The sequence below is a fragment of the Oryzias latipes genome, chromosome 12 (assembly GCF_002234675.1).
Source record: "Oryzias latipes chromosome 12, ASM223467v1".
NCBI classification, from domain to species: domain Eukaryota; kingdom Metazoa; phylum Chordata; class Actinopteri; order Beloniformes; family Adrianichthyidae; genus Oryzias; species Oryzias latipes.
The window spans coordinates 9,255,193-9,279,691 of NC_019870.2; the positions used below are offsets into that span (position 1 = coordinate 9,255,193).

General features: G+C 42.6%; 1 protein-coding gene across 5 annotated transcripts in view; it reads left to right on the forward strand.

Moving 5' to 3' along the window:
• Window positions 1-24,499, forward strand: part of znf462 (zinc finger protein 462) — a 40,852-nt gene that overhangs the window by 8,917 nt on the left and 7,436 nt on the right. For 3 of the 5 annotated variants that reach the window (XM_011481598.3, XM_020707583.1, XM_023960374.1), the window contains exons 2-7: window positions 12,861-13,111; window positions 13,281-18,439; window positions 18,699-18,833; window positions 22,203-22,636; window positions 23,343-23,461; window positions 24,255-24,452. In XM_011481598.3, the coding sequence (XP_011479900.1) occupies window positions 12,901-13,111; window positions 13,281-18,439; window positions 18,699-18,833; window positions 22,203-22,636; window positions 23,343-23,461; window positions 24,255-24,452 (6,256 nt within the window). In that variant the 5' untranslated portion in view covers window positions 12,861-12,900. Of the gene's footprint in view, window positions 1-9,849; window positions 11,148-12,860; window positions 13,112-13,280; window positions 18,440-18,698; window positions 18,834-22,202; window positions 22,637-23,342; window positions 23,462-24,254; window positions 24,453-24,499 lie in introns of those variants that run through there. The other 2 variants (XM_011481599.3, XM_011481600.3) reach the window with 2 other exon arrangements.

Consider the following 24,499-nt stretch of genomic DNA (forward strand, 5'->3'; position numbering starts at 1 on the left):
CATCCTGAATCGAGGGAGTGGGAGGTTTTTGCAGTTGAAGAGCTGCTTGATGTTGCAGATATCTGAAACAGAAACTGGGGAAGTCAGAGAATGGACTGCAGAGGCAAGACAGCAAAGGCTGTGGTAAAGTCTAACACAGTGTGTTCATTTTTCCTGATTTTTAAGTGCATCCTCTCTGCCTTTAAGAAGTTGTGTCCTGCTTGATGTCTGGGTTTTTGAAGGAGTGCGTGAAGAACGTCTCCAGACGAGGCTGTTTGCTGGTTAACGGTTGACCTACTTTTTCCAAAGCCATATGCCTCCCGAAACAGATTTGTTGCCAGATTAATTCTGGCATTTGAAGTCAGGTGGGTGATGATATTTCATGACAAAACCACGGATTCTGCTGTGTCTCAAAGACCTCTTCTAGCTCTGGGGGCATCACATGATGAGGACCCAAACTGCCTAGCTGGTGTTTTTATTCTTCCAGGATAAAATTAGAAAAGTTACTCCTTGATATTTCGATTCAGCATATTGTCAAATGACAAAAGTACAGTTTAAAACCTTTTCCTGTGGTTCTTATATGTGAAGGAAGTGCTCCAACATGTCCAGCTCTGTTGTGTCTTCCTTTGTTTTAATATTCTGCTCTGTTTCAATCCTTTTTTTTTTTAATATACAAAAATATCTGATGAATGTTATGACAAACCGTTCATACTGAACATTATTGATTCCTCCCGTCTCTTGGGAAAAGGCCCCACCGCTCATTGATCGGGCAGGTGGGATCGATGTTTCATCTCTGTGTATTCAGACTTCCTTAAATGAGCAGCATCATATGATCACGTCATTTAAGGAAGCTCTCATCACAGACAGAGGGGAACGAGGTCAGCGAGCAGCTATCTGGTCTTATCACACCAGAGCTGTTGTAATGAGGCAGATGTGGTCATCAGGGGGGCTACTATTAAGATAAATATCAGGTTTACATTGGAATATTAACATTTTTTTTCACCATTCTAGGGCTTCTAGGCTAACACACACTATTGTGGGGTCTACTCTGTTTAAAGTATGGATGTTTGATTCTCATCCGTCACAGAAAACCATCAGAAGTGTCCGCATCAGTGTCCGCTTTTATTCTTCAGCAACTAGAACAAAAGTGATCCTGCATTAACACAAGGTATAACTGCTGCACCCCACCCCCACTCTCCCCACCGTGGAGATTTAAACAATCAGGGATTATTAAAGTGAATCAACCTAAATCCACAAAAGATCTGATCAAGGCCTCCACGCTGCTAAGAGATACCAGTGTGGGCTATTGCTTAGACAAGCGAACACACTTCTATTTGTTTTTAGAAATACACTAGTTGGTGACGGTTCAAAACAAGTCAATGTTATCTGCCAACACGATGCTAATGTCTGAGCAAAGTAATGCTATTAGCACAAACGTTTGCATGGACGTTTATAACAGGTAGCACAGATGGCTAAATGTACAATTGATAAAAAGGAATAAAATCATTTTTATAAAGCCTTTGGCTGTGTCCGAATTCCCACCCTAACCCCTAACTACTAAAACACCATATATTGCGGGACTATGTAGTACCCTGGATTTTAAAAGCAATTCGGACTCCATGCTCACTGCTTCTTTTTTATTTATTATTTGACGCGAATATGAGGTCATTGATTTCACAAAGTGAAAATCGAATTGATAAGAGCATTTTTTGACGACCATTCATGAATCCACAGAGTTCTGAAGATGAAAACATTGTTTAAAAACTATTTTTGGGCATAAAATTGTTCAACCGTAATGCATTGTGGTCTATATTCGCCAATTTAGTGATCATCAATGCACACTGGTTTTTTTGCAGAGACATTTGGTAAATTTTTATGCTACTGGATTTTGGAATTGTAGATTCAAACATCTCTACAAAATGGCGAACGCACTATATAGTGCACCAAGTAGTGAGTAGGGAAGGAATTCGGACACAGTCGATATCCAACTAGTGTATTCATTAAAGCAAACAGAGGTGTTCCATCACATGTAATGTTATTGCAGATGAAGCTATTTTTTATCAGTTGGTCAAATATATTCCATTCTGACAAAGGAACTTTTGTTTCTGAAGTCATGGAACTGCATGGAACTGTATGAGAAAAACTCCCATGGCTGAGCCATTTAAAAAAAATAAAAACAATTCAAATTCATTTTAATTTTACAATATGTGGCAGCGACAAAGGAAAGCTAAGGAAAATAAGTCCAACTCTCTCTTCCAGTGTGAACAATATCTTGAAATGTTTATAAATTCAGAATCTGACACTCGAAAAGACAGATCATTTTAACATGTGATGTCGTATTACAAGCTCAAGGGAAGTGGAATTTCACTTTTTTAATGTAAAAGATCTTTTTTGGAGTTTGGACTACTGACATTTTTAGATATTTAGTTACCTAAGTGATATCTGTTTCATGAGAACAGACAAGCTAACAAGTCAGAAAATGGTTGCAGATAAAGTAAGGCTGCCTCAGTTCTGCTGCATTGTTTAAATCAAATGTTATTACAACCTATCCAGTACAGATAGAGATACTTGAGTCTGTAGTTAAGCAACAGCCTAATTACATTTTGGGAGATCCAATTATTAAAAAAATTAAATTATGTTTTTTAATACAACTAATCTGCAAAACTATGCACTAGCTCTCTGCATAATTACAAGTTTAGGATCAGCAGTCGAAGACCACCAGGTATTGTTGTTGTATCTGTCAATAGGCTTTTCTTCTGTGATTAGAAAAGGTAGAGAAACAGACCATGAAGGTCAGCAGGGTCACTGGGTTGTTATCTGCTAACAGTACAGAAAGACAAAATAAGAAGTCAGCAAACTCCAAAGATGAGGAGTTGTGTCATCTCCTTTTCACCCTTAAAAAATAAAAGTCTTGAAAAGGATGCAACGCAGCTCTGTCGCATATTTTGCTGCACATGTAGATGATGATTCTCTGTCGACAGCAGAGCAATGGCGCACAGATCCGCTTTTATGCACGTGTGCGTGTAATTTCTGCTGACTGATTGCCGCGTGTGCACGCTTAGTGAGTTTAGACCCATATGGGTGCACGCTGGCTGACAGCACCAATGTTAATTACGCCTTTTGGATGGCCCTTAGCCGTGAATTCAGGCCCCAAAAGCCCCCTTTTGTTTGTTTATTAATCACATCATAAATGGGTGGCTCCATTGCAGCTATAACAGATTTAATTATGTGATTATTTCAACCAGCCAGCAGTGATATTAAATGACCGGCACCTTTTAGCTTGATGTGACAAAACCTTGTGCATCAGGATTTCCTGTGGGGGTCGTATTTCTTGACGTACATTAAAGTTAGATCTTTAACTGGCTGTTGTCTTCAGCTAGTTAATGAATCAGGCATTCACTTCTCAGCTGCATGTCTAATTTCATGCTACAGTTGCTGGTATACCATAAAAGTTGGCTTTATTGCAACGATCTGGACAGAATGGGACTATAACGGTCTCTAAATTTTGAAAATGATCTGTAATATTATAATAATTCGGTTTTATTTTACAAGTTTCTACTGTTGTTTGTGTGGTAAGCTTGCTTGTGAATTGGGAAATTAAAAGATAAACGAAATGTAAATGAATTCTGATGATGGGAAGTGTGCAGAAGTAGATGGAAGTCTTTGTTTTGAGGTCCCTTTCAAAGGAAACCGGGGCTTCATCCTTTGATCGTCGGAGGCAAACAAACATTAAATTCTCCTATTTTTAGATAGATGGTTGCACTTTCACCTCTCCTCTTTCCTGTCAGACTAGCGCAGCAAAGAGACACAATTGGACCTCAACTTTTTTTGTGCAATAAAGCCTAATCCAGGGAGAGTCACACCACCTGTTCAGCAAGGTTAAGCTTGGAGAAAATCGGTGTTTTTCATGGTTCCATTCCAACCTCAATGGCGTTTTTTTCTTCGACTGCAGTGCTTTTCCTCTGGCTAACATAAACTGTGGTGACATGATATGTTGCTGTAAGAAATCTGACCCCCTGAATTATACTTGGTTTGTATAAACCATCCAGTCTTGTCTGTTGCTCGAACAGCGTTGTGTAACAAATCTTGTATTTTAAATCGGCTTGGCTTTGCTTCGGTAATATGTGATGACATGTTACATGTTCTGTGGTCTTTTTAAAGCACTCGGGCTTGTCGTTCTGCTAAAATATGGAATAATAATTAGGCGTTAAGTTAGATCACTAGCTGCTACTTCACTCAAATGCTGTCATGGAATTATAAGAGAGGGAAAAGCTTAATTAACCATCAAATTGATCATCAAGAGCAGGTCAACAATTTGACTTTGGGGTTTTTTTAAGATTAAAAAATGTATTTCTTCTTATTTGGTGCTATTTATGTGCACGACTTTTTCTACTCAACTTTGTTTGTCCAATAAGACGTGTAGAGAAGTGCGTTGAAGGTTCTTCAGGTGATGGCTTGTTTGTAGATGTGAGGACAGATTTGTTGAGGGTAAACGCTCTGTTGTGATGAGTGGTTCAAGGTTTTTCCTCAAGTATGGAAGGAGTGACTCAGTTGACTCTTTAGTCCTGACACCATCTTGGCTTGCAACATTCATGGTTGCCATCATAGTGTTCGATCCCCCATGCTCATTTTTAACCTTTTTTTTTTGCTGTTGCTTTAGTCGTGTGTAGTTTTCCCGGACTTTTCACTTTGTTTTTGCTTCATAAATAATGCAGAATGTCTGGTAAAAAGTTTCTGAAAGTGCACTCTTATTGTGAAAGGGCCATTGGTGAGCCCCAACTCACCGGAACGTGAACTCCACCAGACCTTAAAGTGGCGCGCGGTATTTAACACCACAGCGTTAACAGCACATCCAACCGCTGTGTGGCTGACTGGACCTGCTGGGGATCAAACTTGAATCTTCAAACCCAACTCTCCTTCCACTTGTTAACGCAATTCAACCCATCAAGTTAGCAGGACTGTAAAGCTGTGTCCGAATTCCCTCACTACTCCCCATCCCCCATATAGTGTGGAGTGACCTGGATTTTAACACAATTCGAACACTTGTTCACTATTTTTTTTTCTTAAACACCAAATATAACAAAACATGTTATATATGAACATATTACGACAACTATTTTTTGATCTGATGATAAAAACTTGGATGATTTATCAAAAAAAATATTGCACACTTTTTTTTTTCAAATGACGAATCGTCCAAACCCAATTCATTGCGGTCTAGATTGGCCAATCTAGTGAGTATTCTTCTTCCACTTTCGGCTTCTCCCATCAGGGATCGCCACAGCGAACAAGTCGCATGGTAAATTTGGCAATGTTTTACGCCGGATGCCCTTCCTGACGCAACCTTCTCAAACCGGGCTTGGAACCGGCAGAGGTAGAGAAGGGAACAGGGAGCAGCCCGGAGTCGAACCCGGGTTTCACGGACGGAAGGCGCCGCAAACCAGCACGAGCTAAACTGGCTCCCTAAATCTAGTGAGTATTGAATCACAGATTTTTTGCTGAGACTTCTGGGAAATTTGCCTGGGCTCAGTTTAGAGGCAAACACCCTATATGGTGCACTGATCTGGGAGTAGCGAGGGAATTCACATTTATCTTAAAACGTCCTCATTAGCTCATAGGCGCTAAATTTGAATTTCACTGTCAATATTCAACCTCCTCTTTGGTAACCTTTAATCTGGATTAAAGATTCATCCATCGGAGTTTTATAGTTCCTTTCAACACCAGAGGATGTGGTCATCTTGGTTTAACCCTTTAACGCCAAAGCCGTCACCGACTACAGCAAAATAAAAGACACTCTTTGAATTACGGTAACTCTTCAACCATTTGGCAACTAACGTAATTCCAAGAGGTTCTGGAAGAGACAGCAGAATCCGCTGCTTTATGCTAAAAGCAGAAGCACTTCATAACTGTGACGTTTAGAATCCGTCGTTAATGGCATAAAGAGTCAAAGAGTTCAAAGAACGTCAAAAGTGGAGATAAAGTTCTGGTGTTGAAGAGTTAATCCTAGAGGTGTGTAAAAGCAGATCCATCTATAAAGAAACTGGGATACAGAGTTAATGGTTCTAAAACTTAAATACAACAGACTTTTAGCCATAAGAAGACATTTTATTTCAGAGGAAGGGATTGTAAGGAGACAGAGGATCGGAGCGACATTTATGTCAGGATTTACTGATCTGATGTTCAGTGGGCACTTTTCTTTTTTTGTACCACCCACCGGCTGGCTGTTACATCACTTCAACGTTGCTTTCTGCTGTGAAAATGCAATCAGAGGAAAAGCCTGTGTAAGTATGTTGTCATTGAATGAACTCCCCAGTCTTTGTAATCCTCAGAGAGCCCCCTAGAACTGTTTGGTCCTCGTGACCCTTTAACCCCGACAGTCAGTAATACATCCAACACAATGGAGCGATTTCACATCGTAAGAGATTAAATATTCTTTTCAAAACTTGAACACCTCTTTAAGGTTGTTCTTTATGCTGTTTTTCGATCATCCTTGTTAGGGACAGATTCATGCACATTTAGCTTGAAAATCATACATTTTAAAAATCATAAACTGGCAACTTTAACAAGAAAGGAGCCAATCTATATTTCAATAATCATATTTTCTTGATTTATGGGAAAACAGGTTTTTAGGATTAATGTCAGCATAGTTTAATACATCGATATGTTTTTTCCACCTCATCATTGACTCCAGAAATCAGTCAACAGTTGTTAAAAAACCCTTCCTTTTAAAACTAAATCTATAAAAGATTTTTTTATTATAAAAACTTAAATTAAGAAATGTGAAGCCAAGATAAAAGCTTCTCATAGATCTTTATTTTATTAAGTTTGATTTGATCCTCTATAATTGAATAACCTTATATTTATTGATTTAAGTGCAAATAATAAAATACCACCTAAGTAAAAATAACAATACACAAATCTAAATGGGTAGCAGATTATGGCCTAATTTATTATTTCTCTTGTAAAATCCAAAACTTAAAAGAAAAAAAAACTATAAAAAGAGATTTAAAAAACTCTAGATTCAGAGAAAACCAGGTTATAAAAACTTAAAATTGTGCAACAGGTGGCAAAGAAATAAATAAGAAACCAAATATTTAAAATAAAAATAAAATAATTGATTAATTAAAAGATAAAAAGCTTGAACTTTAATTTTTTTAAAGAAAACTTTAACAAAACCTAGATAGCTCCGTTATAGTTTTAATGTTTTGTTAAATATTGTTCCCAAAAAATATGTCCTTTTAGTTTTTCTACAAATATTCATTAAAGTTGTGATGTTTAAAAATTTTTTTCTCAAAAATAAAATAATTTCTAGAATATTTTGATTTTAATTAGACAGAATTTCATTTTATCCTTCAAAATATGAACATATTTGAACTGTGTGTTTTTCAGCAGAGGTTGGATAAATGTTTGATCTTAAGTTCAGTGTGACATCAGGCCTCCTATTGACTTGCTGGGGCTTGTAAATCAGATTTTGAGGCTTGAATTTAAAACTATTCGGTGTTCAGAATATTCCAGAATTGTCTAAGTTGAATCTTTGGATCACTTCTCTCTGCAAGTCGGACTTAGGGAGGAGGAAAGTTGATTGACACCCACAAAGGAGGAAAGTATCATCAAAAGATGTCTTCCTGCTTCCAAGTCCTGAGTGTCTAAAACATCAATAGGACATTAGTCTCTTAAAGCAGCTGTAGAAGTCGAGGAAAAAGTGCAAAGACGGAGCAGAATCTATCCTGCTGCTGCTGCACACCTGCTGGAAGCTTCTGCTGAGTCAGGACCGCCATTATTCCAAGCAGAGTCTACACGGACATGTCACAAGAAGCAAACAAAGCCTGCACACTCATCGCTGAAACCAGTCCAGCTTCAAACGAGAAGAGACAACCTTCACTCCAGCTGGAAATGGTCGGATTTCCAGTCGTACAAGCAAATCTATTCAAATCAGGATGCAAAGTTTAGTCAAAACCAAGAAAAGAGAAAACACAAAGAAATTTAAAATACAATTTTTTTTAAACATTACGGCCAATAAAAAAATTAAAAGTCAAGAATTCAATTTGCTGTTCTTGCAGACTTTTATTTTGAAATTCTCTAACCCAAACAGGTTTTGGGGCTGACTGTTTAGTTTAGTTCAAATGAAACTGCACCGTTAGACAAGTTAGTCAGTTTACGGAACAGTTCTTTTCCCTGGAGCATTTCCTTACAGAAAAATCTTTTCACTTTAGATTTATAATTTTGAAAATCTTTTCTTTTATAAGTCATCTATAGCTGAGGGCTGTCAATCATCTACAGTCAATCAGCAATGTAGACATCTGCATTTTTCTGCACGTTGATCCTTTTTAGTGTAAAAATCTATATTTTTTAACAGTTTTCTTGGTACCTACAGTATAAAAATACAAAATACTGACGTAATTTAAAATATATTTTTATTTAAAAAAAAAAGAACACACTGGCAGAGGTGGAAACTAAAGCAACGCCTTTTTCTCCATGTTACAGAACATTACGACAGTTTTCCAACAGAAATGCTAATTTATCCTTACGTCTTGTCTGATAAGACTTAAAAGCCTTTAACACTGAAATCCTCTTTGACGCATACATTTCCCATCAGCTCTTAAGAGTATGCCTGAAAACAGTATGGGCATAGGGGCTTTGGGTAAAAATTAAAGCCCTGTCTTTGGTATTCCTGACCAAAGCTGCCTATCAGAGCTGCAGATATTTACTCAGGCCGTCGCTCATCAACCTGTTTGTTTTTAGCGGCGGCCATCTCGTCTCTGGGGGACGCATAAACGTCACTGTTGGGCAGACAAAGGCAAAGTTTGACCTGATTTTCCACTTTACAGGCATCAGATCTTCAGTTTTAGGCAACTTCTGAGCCAGGAATGAGTCTAGATCTTAAAGGTAACAATAAGCTTTGATGCTCTGCAAACTTTAGTGGATTGTTCACTCGGTTGGGTTCACTCATGTCTGAAGCGTCAATTTCTTCAGCATTTCTTTGTTTTGGGCTGCACAGTGGTGTAGTGGTTTGTGCTTTCACCTCACAGTCAGATGGTGCTGGTCCAAATCCCAGCTGGGTCTCTTCTGTGTGGAGTTTGCATGTTCTCCTGTGCATGCGTGAGTTTTCTATGGGTATTCCAGCCTGCTCTAAAACGTGGTTAATGACCTCATGGGTGTGAGTTTGTGAAGCCACGCTCACACCGGGCATGTGCGGCACGTTCTAGAGGGCGCCCAATGCGTGTGCATGATTCCAGCTGGGCACAAAGCCCAATTATTAATTTCTCCTCCATGATCAATTTTCAAATGGTTGGAGCTTCAGGGTTTTGAAAAGGCAGCCATCCATAGGTCACTACCAAATCTGAGCCCCTAATTGGTCAACCTTTAACCTTTCACGCATGTTCATTGGCGGCATGTTCTGAGCCCAAGCGGACCTAAAAACACGTCAACAGCGCGTAAACACTAGAGTTTTAAACACGGAAGTCCAAAGCGTGCACATACGTCTGTTTACATAGACTTTTCATCGGAAGTGGTCTCTTAGACGAGCGTGTGACCCCACAACAGACTGGAGCCCTGTTCAGGGAGGACCCCACGTTTGCCCAACAGTTGCTGGGATAGGCTCCAGCAACCATGTGACCCTGAAAGGAATTCAGCAGGTTCTGAAGATGGATGGATGGATGGATGGAGTTCTCTTAAATTCTATGTTTTTTAATAACTTCTCTTTCACCAAAATGCATCGATTGGCTTCCATGTTGTCGTCTCATCTCAGAAAAAGAAAAAAAATCAATTCCAGAGGCTACCTGCTGTAATTGCTGCAGAGGTTCTTCAGAAATCGCTGGGTTATTAATTATTGGGGACATTTAGGAGCGACACGATGGACTTCCTGTCACGTTAGCGGGATGAATGGTCAGCGTTGTGTCGCCGAATGGTTTGGCAGCTTTTTCCCTCTCTCTCTTTCAGATGGTGGGAGATGGTCGCTCCGACCAACAGTTGAGGACAAAACCTCTGTCCTACTAATCAGCTTAATGCTGGCTTATTCAAAGACCCTCTTTCAGACGCAGCAGCTGCTGTCAGGCGGTTTGAGGAGAGGGTGTGACTGCCAGCAGATCTGGCTGATGCAGAGAGACCGGTTGGTGATTAACAAACGTCTGTAGACTTTGGAATCTGGGGAGCCCAGTTTGATGGCTTTGTGTCCTCGCGTCTCTTTGAACTCCAGGTCTTCCAGGTGGCTCCTTCTCGCGCTTTCTTCTCCTCCAAGCCTCCCTTCCCCCTCCTTTTTTTTGCCTCTCCTCTCGTCTTCTTCTCCTCGGGGCTGCAGAGCCCTGAGATAAAGAAGTTCAGACATGCCTCGCATTTTTAGACCCCCTCGTGGAGCGTACTTGGCAGCATCAACCGAGCGTCTTCGCTCTATCTCCTCTCTGTGGCGGCGCGTCCGGCCTGTTCCCTTCAGCTTCCTGGGAAAGGAGGATCCGGCGTTTTCTCTGTAAATCTCCTGATGTGTGAGATTACGTCCCCGAGAAAGCAGAGGGAGATGTGTTCTGCTGAGCCGTGCGGGCCCGGGGGTTTGAGCGCCGTACATCTGGCGGATAGATTTCGGCTCTGCCAGCCTTTTTGAGGATCAGATCTGTGGGTCCATGTTGTGTGCTGACTGAACACCTATGCAGGCTCCTAAAATGGCTGCCCTTGGAGCTTGACTCAGAGGAGGATCTGAGCAGCTCAGCAGCTGTCTGACGAGATGAAAGCACCCGTTTACTTGGTGTAGCAGAGACTTGCAGGCTGAGAAGACAACTACAAAACAGATGGGGCTTGTGTGGGACGGCCCTTTTTTCTCTCTAATCCTTCCGTTCATCTACTTTCCAGAAGGATTTTCTCCACATCCATGACGAGGAACCTAGTGTTTGAAGGCAACTGTGTTCACAGCAGCAGTGAACTACCAGGAGGGCAGAAGGGTGGGGCAACGTGGAGAGGCTGTAACCTGAACCCACGCAACAATGGACCTCCTGGTTGCTCAGGGACATGCAGGCAGCTTGGCAGGCTCATGTGCAGATCTGCAGTAGTCAGACCAGTTGGGTGTGGGAGCCAATCCCAACTGTCTCTGACTGGATTTTGACTTTGAAAGCACCTCCTGCTCTCATATCTCTGCTCTGGCTTAAGCTGTTGCGGGTTCAAAGGTCAAACTTATGACTCAAGTACGTTCTGGTGAGGTCATTCGGGGTCATTTTATGTTTTTTCACGCTTCTCGAGCTTTTGGCACCACATCTATGAAATATTCATATCCATTTGGAGATCAAATATGCGACCTTTCCTATTCTGAATTGTGATAAGCAGAAGGACAGGAGGTGCTAGCTTCCATTGTCCTCTTATCTCTGCGTTTTCTATATTTGCCAACAGCACTCACTGGCTAATACCGCTGCTCTGATCTGCAAACACACCCCTGGCTCCTCTGACTTAGCCTCTGTTTCCAAAACCTCTCGCACTGATCCACATGTTGACATCTGAGGTGATGATCTGGTTGCTTTGAGGTTCCTTCTCCGTGCCTTTTAGTTCTTGTTTACTCTAAACCTTCCCAGTTACCAAAGACTTCCTGCTGCCTTAGAATATTCTAGACCCTCCTTAAAGGATTTCTGACTTGAGCTGCTTTGGAAATGACACTTTTGCTCATGAGTTTCTATAAAATTGACTTCTCAAACTCAGCTTTTTAAAATTTAATTACAAAATTTATAATTTTCCAAGAAAGAAATACTCCAAAGTCCAACCGACCGGTTCCATTTTCATTTTTCCTATGTTTCATCCATTGACTGTATACGAGAACTGGACTGAGTGTACAATCAGATGCCTCAATAAAACTAGGTGGTCCTCGCTGAGCCCCACGTCCAACATTCAAAATGTTTGATTGACAGATTCTCCGGAGCCCACTTTCAAGTGGTAGAGGTGTGGCTTCCTAACAAGCTCACTCCTGATTGGCAAGAGTGGTTACCCTAGAAATGTTGACTCAGACCAATCACTGCTAAGTGGCAATGTCTGACTCCAACGTGCCGACTGAATTGGAGCCGGAAGACAGTTCCTATGGTTGACGCAACACTCAGTCCAGTTCTCATATACAGTCAATGGTTTAAATAAGTCTAGCACAAAAAAAAAAGGATTTCAAATGAACGTCAGAACATGAGCTTCTGTTCTGCTAATGCCCGTTGCACAAAGGAAAAAACGCTTTCATTTCTTAGTCGATTTGTTCAGACTTCAGGGCATTTAATGCAATCTGATGGGATTTAGAATTTACTATTTAGTATAGACTCCATGCTAAATGCTGAGCTGCTCTCCAGCTGTTGCTTATCCCAAGGTAATAAAAATGGGACGAATGGAGCCATAATCCCTCCTCAGTCCCTCTGTTGTTCTTGAAATGATGGAACCTGCAGCATCTGCTGAATGCTCCTGACTCCTGTGCAGCAAAGTCCACAGATAACTCCAGCATTTAGGAGTTTTCTAAAAAGAAACAACTGTGTTTATAGCTTTATATTTGTACTCTTTTTTTAATCAATCTCATTAAGTAAAAAGAAAAAGATGTCTTTGCATGGTTACTTTGGAGGACAAGCCTAAGTTAGATCCTTACAGTAATTAATTTTTGTCATTTCTTACATCCTAGAAGAAAAAAAAAGAACATTAGACAGTTTAAATGCAACTGCAGATTTTTTTTATTCAAACATGTTTTTAATGAAGAAAACATTACAAACATGTCTTAAAATCCCACGATTATCCTTAAAACGCTGTTCATTTGTCCAAATTCTCTTCAGTAATTAACGCTCATTCATGTTAAAATCCTGAGACGACACAGATGAGACAATGCTTTCTTTAATGCCGGGTAAATATGTGTATGAAAAAAACCTTTTCTTCTCCTTTTCTTCCAGATTTCCCTGATTTTCCAGGGAGCCTGTCCTCTTTTCTGTGATGGAGGCACTGCAGTGCGATGGCTGTGACTTCCGCGCCGACTCCTATGATGACTTGAAGAACCACATTCAGGAAGTGCACACCGCTTTCCTGCAGCCTGCCGATGCAGACGAGTCGGATTCTGTGCGGGACGAGAACGGGGACGAGGAGGAAGTGGAGGAATATGCGGATAAGGATGACAAGGATTACACGCCCGCTAAAGCTGGAATGAGTATGTGTGCCACATTAATCAGATATTGCTGTTATTTTTTTGAGGATTAAGAAACTCTTCTTTGTCTGCTTTAAATCACAGCGGTGGTTGAAAATGGGAAGATAATGTTTTAAAAGGCTGATATTTCTTTCTTTTCTCAATGTGTTTGTTGTCATTTGTTTTTGTTTAGGCCCCAGCTCCACGCAGAGCCCCAGCCAAGCATCAGCCAGATCGACTGCTGAAAGCCACCCGTCGTTTTTCCAGTGCAAGTTCTGCGTCCGTTACTTCAGATCAAAGGGGTTTTTGAGAAACCACACCAGAAAGGTGCATAATGTCGTGGAGCAAGATTCAGACACGAGTGCTAAGCAGCCCAGAGACACTGTCAAAGTGCCCAACTCAAAGGGGTATTTTTGTGAACATTGCACATACAAGTCAAAATACCAAGCAAGGGTGCTGAAACACCAGTTGATGTGTCATAAAGCTCCCTCGAACACCGCTGGAGATGACGCGGGGGGCGCTGTTGCTGAGGAGAAACTGGACTCGGAAAATGTGAAGGGAACGTTCCCCTGCGAGTGGTGCGACTATCAGACTGATCAGAAAGACAGCTGGACTGATCATGTGGCTAAAGAGCACAGTGATAAGGTCAACGTGGTTTCCAGCGGTGCAAAACTGGAAGAGGAGGCAGGGGCTCCTTCACCCAAACCCGACACTCCCTCGTCTGCAGAAAGCCCAACCACATCGAAGGTCAGCTGTGCTGGAAAGGAGGACTCAACGGGTCCAACTCCTGAGAAAATGTTGGAAAACGCAACAGCAGACATCGCAAACATCCAGTACACACACATAAGCGCTGCAACGCCCAACAGCACAGGTTCGTCCATTTTGTCCAAAAGGTTTGTCTCGACCAACTGTGTCATCAACACAAACTTAGCCAACGACGAGGACTCTAGGAGCAGCTTGGAAGACGACGATGAAGAGCTGGACATGGATGATCCCAGCTACACCGGAACGCTGTCTGCAGATGCAAAGCAGCTGTTAACAGACGACGACAACAAATTACTGGAAACAAAAGGAATACCCTTCAGAAAGTACATGAACCGTTTCCAGTGCCCCTTCTGCTCCTTCCTCACCATGCACAGGCGGAGCATTTCCCGCCACATCGAAAACATCCACCTTTCCGGGAAGGCCACCGTGTACAAGTGTGACGAATGCCCTTTCATTTGCACCAGCCCCTTGAAGCTCGGCACACACAAGCAGACCCACAGCCCCTCAGATTTAGAGACCTTAGACCTCACGGGTGACAGTCCGGAGCCTCCGAATGATGGCGCCACGGAGTCGGTTAACGGCGGGAGCATCAGCACCAGAGTGAACGGAAAAAAGGCAACCAGCACGCCAAATGACCAGCAGAACCCCCATCGCTGCACCCTCTGCAGTTTCTCCACCACGACTCTGAAAGGTCTGAGGGTCCACCAGCAGCATAAGCATTCCTACTGTGATGACCTAGATTCATCTGTCTTTGAAAGCCAGATTACAGACAACACGGATTCAGAGGTGGAAGCTTCTCCGATCTTTGTGCAAAAAACACAGACACCCATTTTGGGACTTGCCACCAAAAAACCCTTAGTATCAGGGAAACGAGCCAGGAAGTCCATTAATGACTTGCCTCTGGATTTGTCCTCGGTGAAAAAGAGGACCAGAATCGATGAAATTGCCAGCAACCTTCAAAGTAAGATAAGCCAAAGCCAGCAAGACATGATTATAAATCTGGATGACATGGAAGATGAGGATGCTGGAGAAAATAGTGCCAGTGCTGACGAAGGCCGAAACTATGACAACAACAAAATCTTTGCCTACAACACTCATCAGCTTCTTGCGGTGGAGGGTGCGTCCTCTCACGAAGGAGTCAGAATAGGGAAAAGAAAAAGTAACCCCAAGTCAAAGCCTAGGAGCATTCCCATATCCCTCATGCTCTCCGACGACGGCGAAAACATGTCGGTTGATCCGAGCGACCACGCGCTCCAGGATACCATGGACTACTCAGATGAGCCTGGAACTACACGCTTCTACTGTAAACACTGTGATTACCACAACAAGTCGGCTCGAAGCGTCAGCACCCATTACCAGAGGATGCACCCTTATATAAAGTTTAGCTTTAAGTACATCCTGGACCCAGAAGATCAGAGCGCAGTCTTCCGCTGCTTGGAGTGCTACATCGAATACACCAATTATAATGATTTGCATCAACACTACATGGATCACCACCCCGAGGCGAGCAACGTGCTCAACTTCAACCAGCCACACCTGTTATACATGTGCCGCTTTTGCTCATACACTAGCCCCAACGTCAGGAGCCTGATGCCCCATTACCAAAGAATGCATCCCACCGTCAAAATTAACAACGCCATGATCTTCTCCAGCTACATCGTCGAGCAGACTCACAAATCGGGGGAGTCACAAACTCTGAGAGAAATTTTAAACTCCGGCCCCAAGAATTTTAATTCGTCCTCACCGGGGCCCAGGTCTTCCTCCAGCCCAGTGCTCAAGTCTGTCCCACGCTCCCCTGAAGCCAGCTCTGAGGCCGAGTCTCTCAAGGAGTCTGCAAGTGGCAATGTGGTATTGTATGACTGTGATGTGTGCTCCTTCGCCAGCCCCAACATGCACTCGGTGCTGGTCCACTACCAGAAGAAGCACCCGGAGCAAAAAGCTTCGTATTTTCGTATCCAGAAAACCATGAAAGTGATCTCTGTGGATCAGTCGCAGCCCGTAGCCAACTCCTCTTTCAGCCCCAGCATGTCCACCACGGCCAAACGGCAGAGTGCAGCGCTGTACGGCTCTGACGAAGACATGTACTACTGTAAACACTGCGTCTACAGCAACAGATCTGTTGTTGGGGTCCTGGTCCATTATCAGAAACGCCACCCAGAGGTGAAGGTGACGGCTAAGTACATCAAACACGGCCCTCCCACCCCAGCCCTTATTAAGCTGATGGATGATTTGCAGATAGCAGCTCCTAAGCAGTTTTTGAAGCAGCTTCAAAATAACGGCTACGATGGCTCCAGTAATTCCAGTCCCAAACCAGGCGGCAGTGATAAAGGAAAGGACGAGCTCTTTTTCTGTCAGCACTGTGATTACGGCAACCGCACCGTCAAAGGAGTTCTCATTCACTACCAGAAGAAGCACAGGGAGACGAAGGCCAATGCCGACCTCGTGCGTCGCCACACCGCAGTGGTGAGGAGCCAACGCGAGCGTGCTCAGATGGTCCAGGCAGGCAGTGCCTCGTCTGCTGCTACCTCAGCGCCATCAGACCCTGAAAACGCGGCACCTCTACGCTCCCTTAAGTGCAGACACTGTTCCTTTACATCCCCCTACGTTTATGCCCTGAAGAAGCACCTGAAGAAGGAGCACCCCACTGTGAAGGCAACAGCTATGACCATTTTACACTGGGCTTACCAGGACGGCATTCTGGAGGCGGGCTATCACTGTGAGTGGTGCATATACTCCCATTCTGAGCCCCAGGGCCTGCTGCTCCACTACCAAAAACGCCACCCGGAACACAACGTAGACTACGCCTACATGGCCAGTAAACTGTGGGCCGGGCCTGAAACCACCCAGCAAGGGGGCAGCATGGAGGGCAAACATTACAAATGCAAAGACTGTGCCTTTGAGGCGTGCTCTATATGGGACATCACCAGTCACTACCAAGCTGTCCACCCCTGGGCTATCAAAGAGGACGAATCAGTGCTACTGGATATCATCAAAGGAAACGGCTCAGACGAGAACATCCACCAGCAGGTTGCCAAGGAACACGAATCTCTGAATTGCCAGGTTATTGATGATGACGGAGCTCTTGTCATTGACACTTCACCTCAAGAAAGCACTGCTCATCCCTCCCACCCACGCCTCTCCATCTCCAATAATCCTTACCAATGCACTGTATGTCTGTCGGAATATAACAGCCTCCATGGCCTCCTCACCCACTACGGGAAAAAGCACCCGGGCATGAAAGTAAAAGCTGCAGATTTTGCACAGGAGGCAGACATCAACCCCAGCTCCGTGTACAAATGCCGCCACTGTCCTTACGTGAACTCTCGCATCCACGGCGTCCTCACCCATTACCAGAAAAGACACCCACTGGTGAAAGTCACCGCTGAAGACTTTGCGGATGACATAGAACAGATCACGGAGCTGCACGATGGAGATGATAAGTTCAAAACCCAGAGGCAAGGCTATGGTGCGTACAGGTGTAAAATGTGTCCGTACACTCACGGGACGCTGGAGAAACTCAAAATCCATTATGAGAAATACCACAATCAGTCCGCCTCGGACATGTTCACGGCATCCATGACACACTTCACCCAGTGCAAAGACACGGAGCCAGTGGCAGAGTGCAGCGTCGGCAACACGTCAACGGTACAAGTTCAGGAGGTAAGCGAGCTGGACTTCGCCCTGTCTCAGTTACCCATCAATAAAACAGAGAAGCACGCCGTGTTCAAGTGTCAGCTCTGCAAGTACTTCTGCTCCACCAGGAAGGGCATCGCGCGCCACTACCGCATTAAACACAACAACGTGCGCGCTCAGCCAGAGGGCAAAAACAACGTCTTCAAATGTGCTCTGTGTTCATACACTAACCCCATACGCAAAGGCTTGGCAGCCCACTACCAAAAGCGACACGACATCGACGCATATTACACTCATTGTCTGGCTGCTTCAAAGACGATTAGCGAAAAGCCCTGTAAAGTGCTAGCGCCAATGTCCTCCGAAGGGGCAAGTTCAGAAATGAGCGAAGATCTGCGCTTGGCTATAGAGAGCCGACGCTGCAATCTCTGCGGCTTCCAAGCCTTCAGCAGGAAGAGCATCGTCTCCCACTACATTAAACGCCACCCGGGCGTCTTCCCCAAAAAGCAGCACGCTAGCAAGCTTGGCCGCTATTTCACCGTCATTTACGCCAAAGAGCCGGATAAAGATGACAGCGCATCTGCGGAGGAAGACAAGGAAATCCTGGAGGTTCCGTTTGAGCCAGAGCAGGAGACGGATAATGACTGGCTGCCGTTCAAATGTCTAAAATGCTTCAAGTTATCCTTTCGCACCGGCCAGCTCCTCTCTATGCACTATAATGACCATCACAATGCAGACTTAAGGAGAGACTTCCTGGTGTCGTCTGATCCGGAGGACGAAAACGAGGATTTATACCAATGTTCTCACTGTGAACTGAAGTTCCTGGCTCTCCCTGATCTGGCCAAACATCTTCTGAACCACAACGAGGAATTCCAGAAGAGAGCCATGAGGCAGGAGAGACGGAGACAGCTTATAAGCAAACAGAAAACCGAGTTGCTGGACCACAAACTAGACAAGGTGAGCATGAAAAGGTTCTATTTACTGAAATGACTGAGAAATCGGGTTTTCAACTAAAACTATCCTAAAAAGCTAGAGCTTGCCTAGTGTTTTAAAAGTTTGATAGCTTTAACATTTTAATCTGACAGATATTGAACCCATATTGGAAAACTGAAAATAGAGACAACGTATGGAGAAAATACCATTTTATTTTGCTATTGCAAATCATTTTTATTTGCTTATTTAAAGGACGAACAAATGTTTTATTTTCTGTCTTCAGGAATCTCCTTTAGGTAAAACACCGGTGGGGTACAGGTGCAACTTTTGCATTGAAATTCACCCGACCCTCCGGGCAATCTGCAACCACCTAAGGAAACATGTCCAGTATGGAGAGGTCAAGGAGGGGCAGATCAAGGTTTGGAAGCTAATTTGTACTTTTTTAAACACAAGAAAACACAGTTTTCTTTTTGCACCAGGGTGGATGTTACATGAAAACATACATTCCACCAAAGTACATTTATGTGTTTAAAGCACTACTTCCTATTATTCTGTAGTGCCTTTTAGGCAGATGCACATAAATGACATAAGCTAGCAGCTTTGTGGACTTTCTGCTCATATCTGCAGGTTTTTATACATTTATCACTAAAGCCATTAAACTGCAACAATAGTTTGAACTCTTTTTGCCTAATTTTCTAACTGATGTGGGTTGACTTACTTTATAGCACCTTTAACAGCTTTTAGAATAGAAAATACGTCAATTTTAACCTCTTAAGAATCAAGTTCTTGTTTGGTATGCAGGGGTAGGGCTACCGGGGAGCAAAGGGGGGAAGCTGCGCACCTAGCAAAAGCTTTGTCTTACACTTGGCCCCCTACAGATTTTGAGTTAATATTAGTCTAATGATTGACAAAGATTAATAAATCATCAGCACAAGCCTCTTTAAGCACTACAAAAAATAGCAAAAGAAATCTTTTTGACTAAAATAAAAAAACATTTTAATAATAAAACTGATATTTGTAATCATTTATTTGTAATGGCCTTCCATTCTGGTGTTTTGCCCCCCATGTGGACACCAGGTCTTAAGGGGTCAAATGTTTGTTCAGTTTTGGGATTCTGGTGAGGATTTGTTGTGTCACGAAACTCAATTTTACAACAAGGGTTGTTTTAGTGAAAGCATGGGAAACTAAAACAGGATTAAAAATTGAGACCAAATTGTTCTAAATGTGTTGACCAACAGATTAGATAAAATAATCTTTAGAGCACATCCCTTTACTGAGCAGAGGTTTGGATAACTGTGGAGGAGAACCTGCTCTGACAGGAAGACACCTCCTTCTGTCTGCCATAGAGGAGACAAACAAACAAAAACGCAAGAACATCCGTGTGAAAACAAAAGAGACAAGTTAGTAACAATGGTCCATACATATGTGGACCATGAAAGAATAAAGATGAGGAAATAATAATAAAAATAACAATACTTAGTAGCCTCTACTTAGGGAACTTAGTAGCCTCTATATCACAGCTACAAGCTTTTTCTATCTGCATTTTTTCGTCTCCTCTTAAATCACAACGATTTGAATAAAGAAATACACAGAAATGTATTTATTGAAGCTTAATTCTCTTTATTTATGTTTTCCATCATGAGGTAAGTGCTAAAAGTACATGGTAAAAACACCAAAAACAGGATTTTCATCTGTGTGATTCTTTAAAAGATAGATTAGGTAAAAAATGATAAATAAATAAAAAACAAAGTCAAAAATGAAGCAGTTTGCATTTTCTCCCAAAATTAGCAATGAAGTCATTGAAATCTAAACAGTCTGTGGGTTGGAAAGCCTTCCCTCTGCTCTGTTCTCATAGATTGGAGTTCTGCTTCTCATTGTGCTTATTACTGCTGACCATTTTGGACAAGTCTGTCCTGTGAGCTTCCTGTGGCAGTGCTGTGGAGGATGGGCTGAAGGGGGAAACCATAACTCCAGCAGAGGAGAAAAACCTCTGTGGCTGTAGTGGGTGTTCCTGTAGGAACAACTTTTGAGACAAAGTTCTTCCATTACACAACCCCTTGCTTTGAGTTTTAGATGAAAACGTTGAAAGGGCCGTTAGAAGTTCACTTTATTAACAATTCTAACCAAAGGTTTTTTTCATCTAGTACAACAGTTCTACCAGAAGAAATCTTCATCCAGAGTAAAACTAATGTATTTGTTTATAAAGTTTGTCTTAGTTGAAGTGTTTTTTCATCAGACTGCACTGGTTTCCTTAAGGAAAGAGTAAATGGCAGGTTGACAGGGACAGAGTAGTTGGACCTATAGAAGCCACGTCCTATTTATGGCTGCATGAAGTGCAGGCTCAGGTACTTCCACAGCGGACTTCTCTTTCTCCAGGCAGGATGGTAAAGTCGTAGTGGTTTTCTGTCGGGCTGCAGAGATCTGCCTGTGCCCCCCTCCCCCCCATGAGGGTAGTTTAATAAGAAGGAGAGGTCTTGTTTGCCAGCTGATCTATGCTATGTTTAAAGCTTCCTCCTAATAGTACAAAATGATCAAACTTGAGATGTAATCGAGTTTTCAGGCACTTTTTTTTGTCATTTTGACTTGATTTTGTCTTGTTGCAAAATAGTTGACTGAGAAATAAAAAGTAGTATCTATGCTAAAAATTCTACTACAACATCTCAGTTCAGTCACGTTTATTATTTCTAAAGTCTGATTTAGTTTATTCTACTTTAAAAAAATCCATCTTCAATTTATTTTCCAATTCAATTACAACTTTTCCAAAACACCTCAGTCTTCATTCAGGTTTAACCACTCAAAAATACATCCATCCAACCCATCCATCTATATAAACATTCATTCATCTGTTCATCTACTATCAATTCATTTTTCAATCCATCTATCCATTCATCTACTGTCATCCACTATTCATCCATCCTTTTATCCATCCTTCCATCTAATGATATAATATAAAATCAATTATCCATCCGTCTAAACCTCCATTCATCGATTCATATACTATCAATTCATTTATCCATCCATCTAAACATCCATCCACTTGTATATCTACCATCAATTCCTGCATCCATCCATCCATCCATCCATCCATCTATCTATTCGTCTTCGATCAGTTCATCTGTCCATCCATCTATCCATTCATCTATCATCCACTATACATCCATCCTACCATCTAAACATCCATCCATCTATTCATCTTCTATCAGTTCATCTATTAATTCATCTACTATCATCCAAAATTCATCCATCCATTCATCCATACTTCCATCTAAAAATCCATCCATCTCTTCATCTTCCATCAATTCATTCATCAATCCTTCCCTCCATGTAAACTGTCATTAATTCATCCATCCATCTTTCTGTCCATCTAAACTTCCATCAAACATCCTAAATGTCCATCCATTCAAACTTCTGTCCATCTAAACATTCATCCATCCATCAAGCCTCGATCCATCTAAACATCTCTTCATATATTAATCAACCCATCCATCCATCCATCCATCCATCCATCCATCCATCCATCCATCCATCCATCCATCCATCATCCATCCAGCCACAGACAGCAAAGGCTGTAAAAATGAATGTTTTATCTTCGAAAAGAAGAAAAAACTTCTTTAAAAAAATCAGAGCTTGAGTTAGAGCGTAACCAATGACCAAACTGCACTTTCTGAAGTTTGTGGAGATTGTTTATCAACAGTGTTATAATATTATCATAATGATAATATAAAAGGTTTTAACTCGGAACCAGAGTGTTCAAAGACAAGTTGGTGAACTTGTCTTTGTTTTGCAGCAGGAAGTCAGTGACGTCCCCCTAATGCTGCCTTTAAAGAACCTGACCAACGGTGACCTGGATGGAGAGGAAGCAGCTGAAGTCGATGGCCTTGAAAGACCCGGAGCCTCCACGATGGGCTCACCATACTCCCCAGCGTCTGGTGGTGACAGTGGCGGCCTTCCTGTTGCTGTGGAAACGTTGGATCAGGAAACGGACTCTATTGAGGGGAAATCGGCGGCCCTGGTGGCCGCAGCGCGGGCCGCAGTTTCAGACAACCAGCTCAAGCTACGTTTGGCGGCGGGCGGTCACGCGTGCGCTCAGTGCGACCGTGTCTTCATGTCCATGCAGGGTCTGAGGTCACATGAGAGGAGCCACTCCGCCATGGCACTGTTCAGCAGAGAGGACAAGTACAGCTGCCAGTACTGCCAGTTTGTGTCACCTTTCAGGCACAAGTAAGTTGCATAGAGCGCGCTCAGTGAACATGGCTTCTATAAAACACAGATGGATGGTACGAAAAATACTGAATATGTAGCCCAGGTTTTTCCATCCCTCCCCCTTCCACACCGGACCCATCGTTCACCAGCTGTTCCCCAAATCGCCTGGATGTTGAACTCATTTTGTTCAGAGCGCCGTTTGACACCTTTTACTGTTTACCTCGTCTCAATCCCCTCCAATCTCCAATCTTCTCCGAGATTTCCTCCCCGCTAGCAGAGAAAGGCAAACATTGCAGCCAGGCAGACATTTTGGATGCCTGATTTGTTTTATCCATCGCAAAGACACTGAGCTCAGAGGAGAAGAGAGAATCCTCATCTCCTCTGAGCTCCCAGGTGTAATCCCTCTGTACTGTATGTGCCCTGACCCAGAAAGAAGCCGCATTCCCATGCCACCTAGAAGGCTGGCATTAAAAACACAGCTCCCGTCCCTGCAGGCGCAAACACTCTCATTCCCTGCAGGGGATTGTGGGTAGATTGTGAGGTTCACCTCTTTGTCTCTTTGTTCTGTAGTCAGTTTGCCTTCAGTTTGTTGAGACTGAACGCTGCTTCAGAAGCTGCCATCATCTTCCACTTCTCTCCTTTTTTCCCTTTAATCAAATGTCCTTTTTATATATATATATCTTTGTCACATTTTTCTTCCTCTTTTCTTCTTGTGTCTTGGCAGCCTGGACAGACATATGCAGACTCACCACGGGCACCACAAGCCCTTCAAGTGCAAGTTCTGCCCCTTTAAATCTGCCTACGCCAGTCGCTTGAAGAGCCACCTGCTAAAGGCTCACACGGGTAAAAAAAAAAACATTTTATCAACAAGAAAATAAAAAATAAAACAAAAAAAACGTTTAAAAAAAGGTGTCACGTCTTTGTCAACTCATACAATTTTATGAGAATTTGATTTAAAATATAAATTGAGGAAGCATTTTTCCTCACATTTTCTTCCGAAACACATTTAGAAAAAGCAATTATCACATAAATACTGTTTTAAAAAAAAAAAAGTGAAGCTAATATTGTTAAAATCAAACAGTCTATTGATTTTAAACCCTAAACATTGTTTAATTAATCATCAAAATGTATAATTCTGTGCTGGATTATGGAAATAAAGATGAATTCAGAATTTATTTCAGCTTTATAAACTCAGCTGACTTTAAATGTTGGAGTTTCTCTTCACTTCCTTATACGGACAGCTTGTTCTGACTGCAAAAACACTAGAGTTCTATGCAGCCTTTTTGATAACGTCATGTGATGGAGGAATCAGATTTGGAGTTATTGGCTTATTCCTCAGATTGCTTCTTTGATTTAGAGCTAGAGCAAGAACACACAACAGAAACAGGAAGCTTCATGATGTCAATCTCTTTAAAACACACAAAACGAAACCAGTTAGTGGATGGATCTTCATAGATCAGCTGCAGTCGTGTGCCGTAGGGGCGTGAAAGTCTTTTGTGCAAATGCTATGTGGTACCTTTCTAACATAAATAGTTTGAAGGATTTTGACTTCACTGATCCCTGATAGTTTTCTTTTATTTGACCCTTTTTTGCTCTTTTATAAGTCAGATAAAGTGACTTGCTCTTCTTGCTGCAGGTGAGCAGCACACGTACAAGTGCTTGTCCTGCCCGTTCTCCACCATGACCATCAGTCAGCTGAAGGAGCACTCCCTGAGGGACCACGGCGAGGCCTTGACCCTCCACAAGCTCCGGGCCGCCTCCCAGGCCGCGCACGCCGCCCTCAGGACCTCCCGAATGATCGCCAGCATGGAGCAGACCCCCATGCTCTCAGACGGTACAATCAACCGCAGTGTTCTCCCACAGTACGGCAGGTTAGACGGG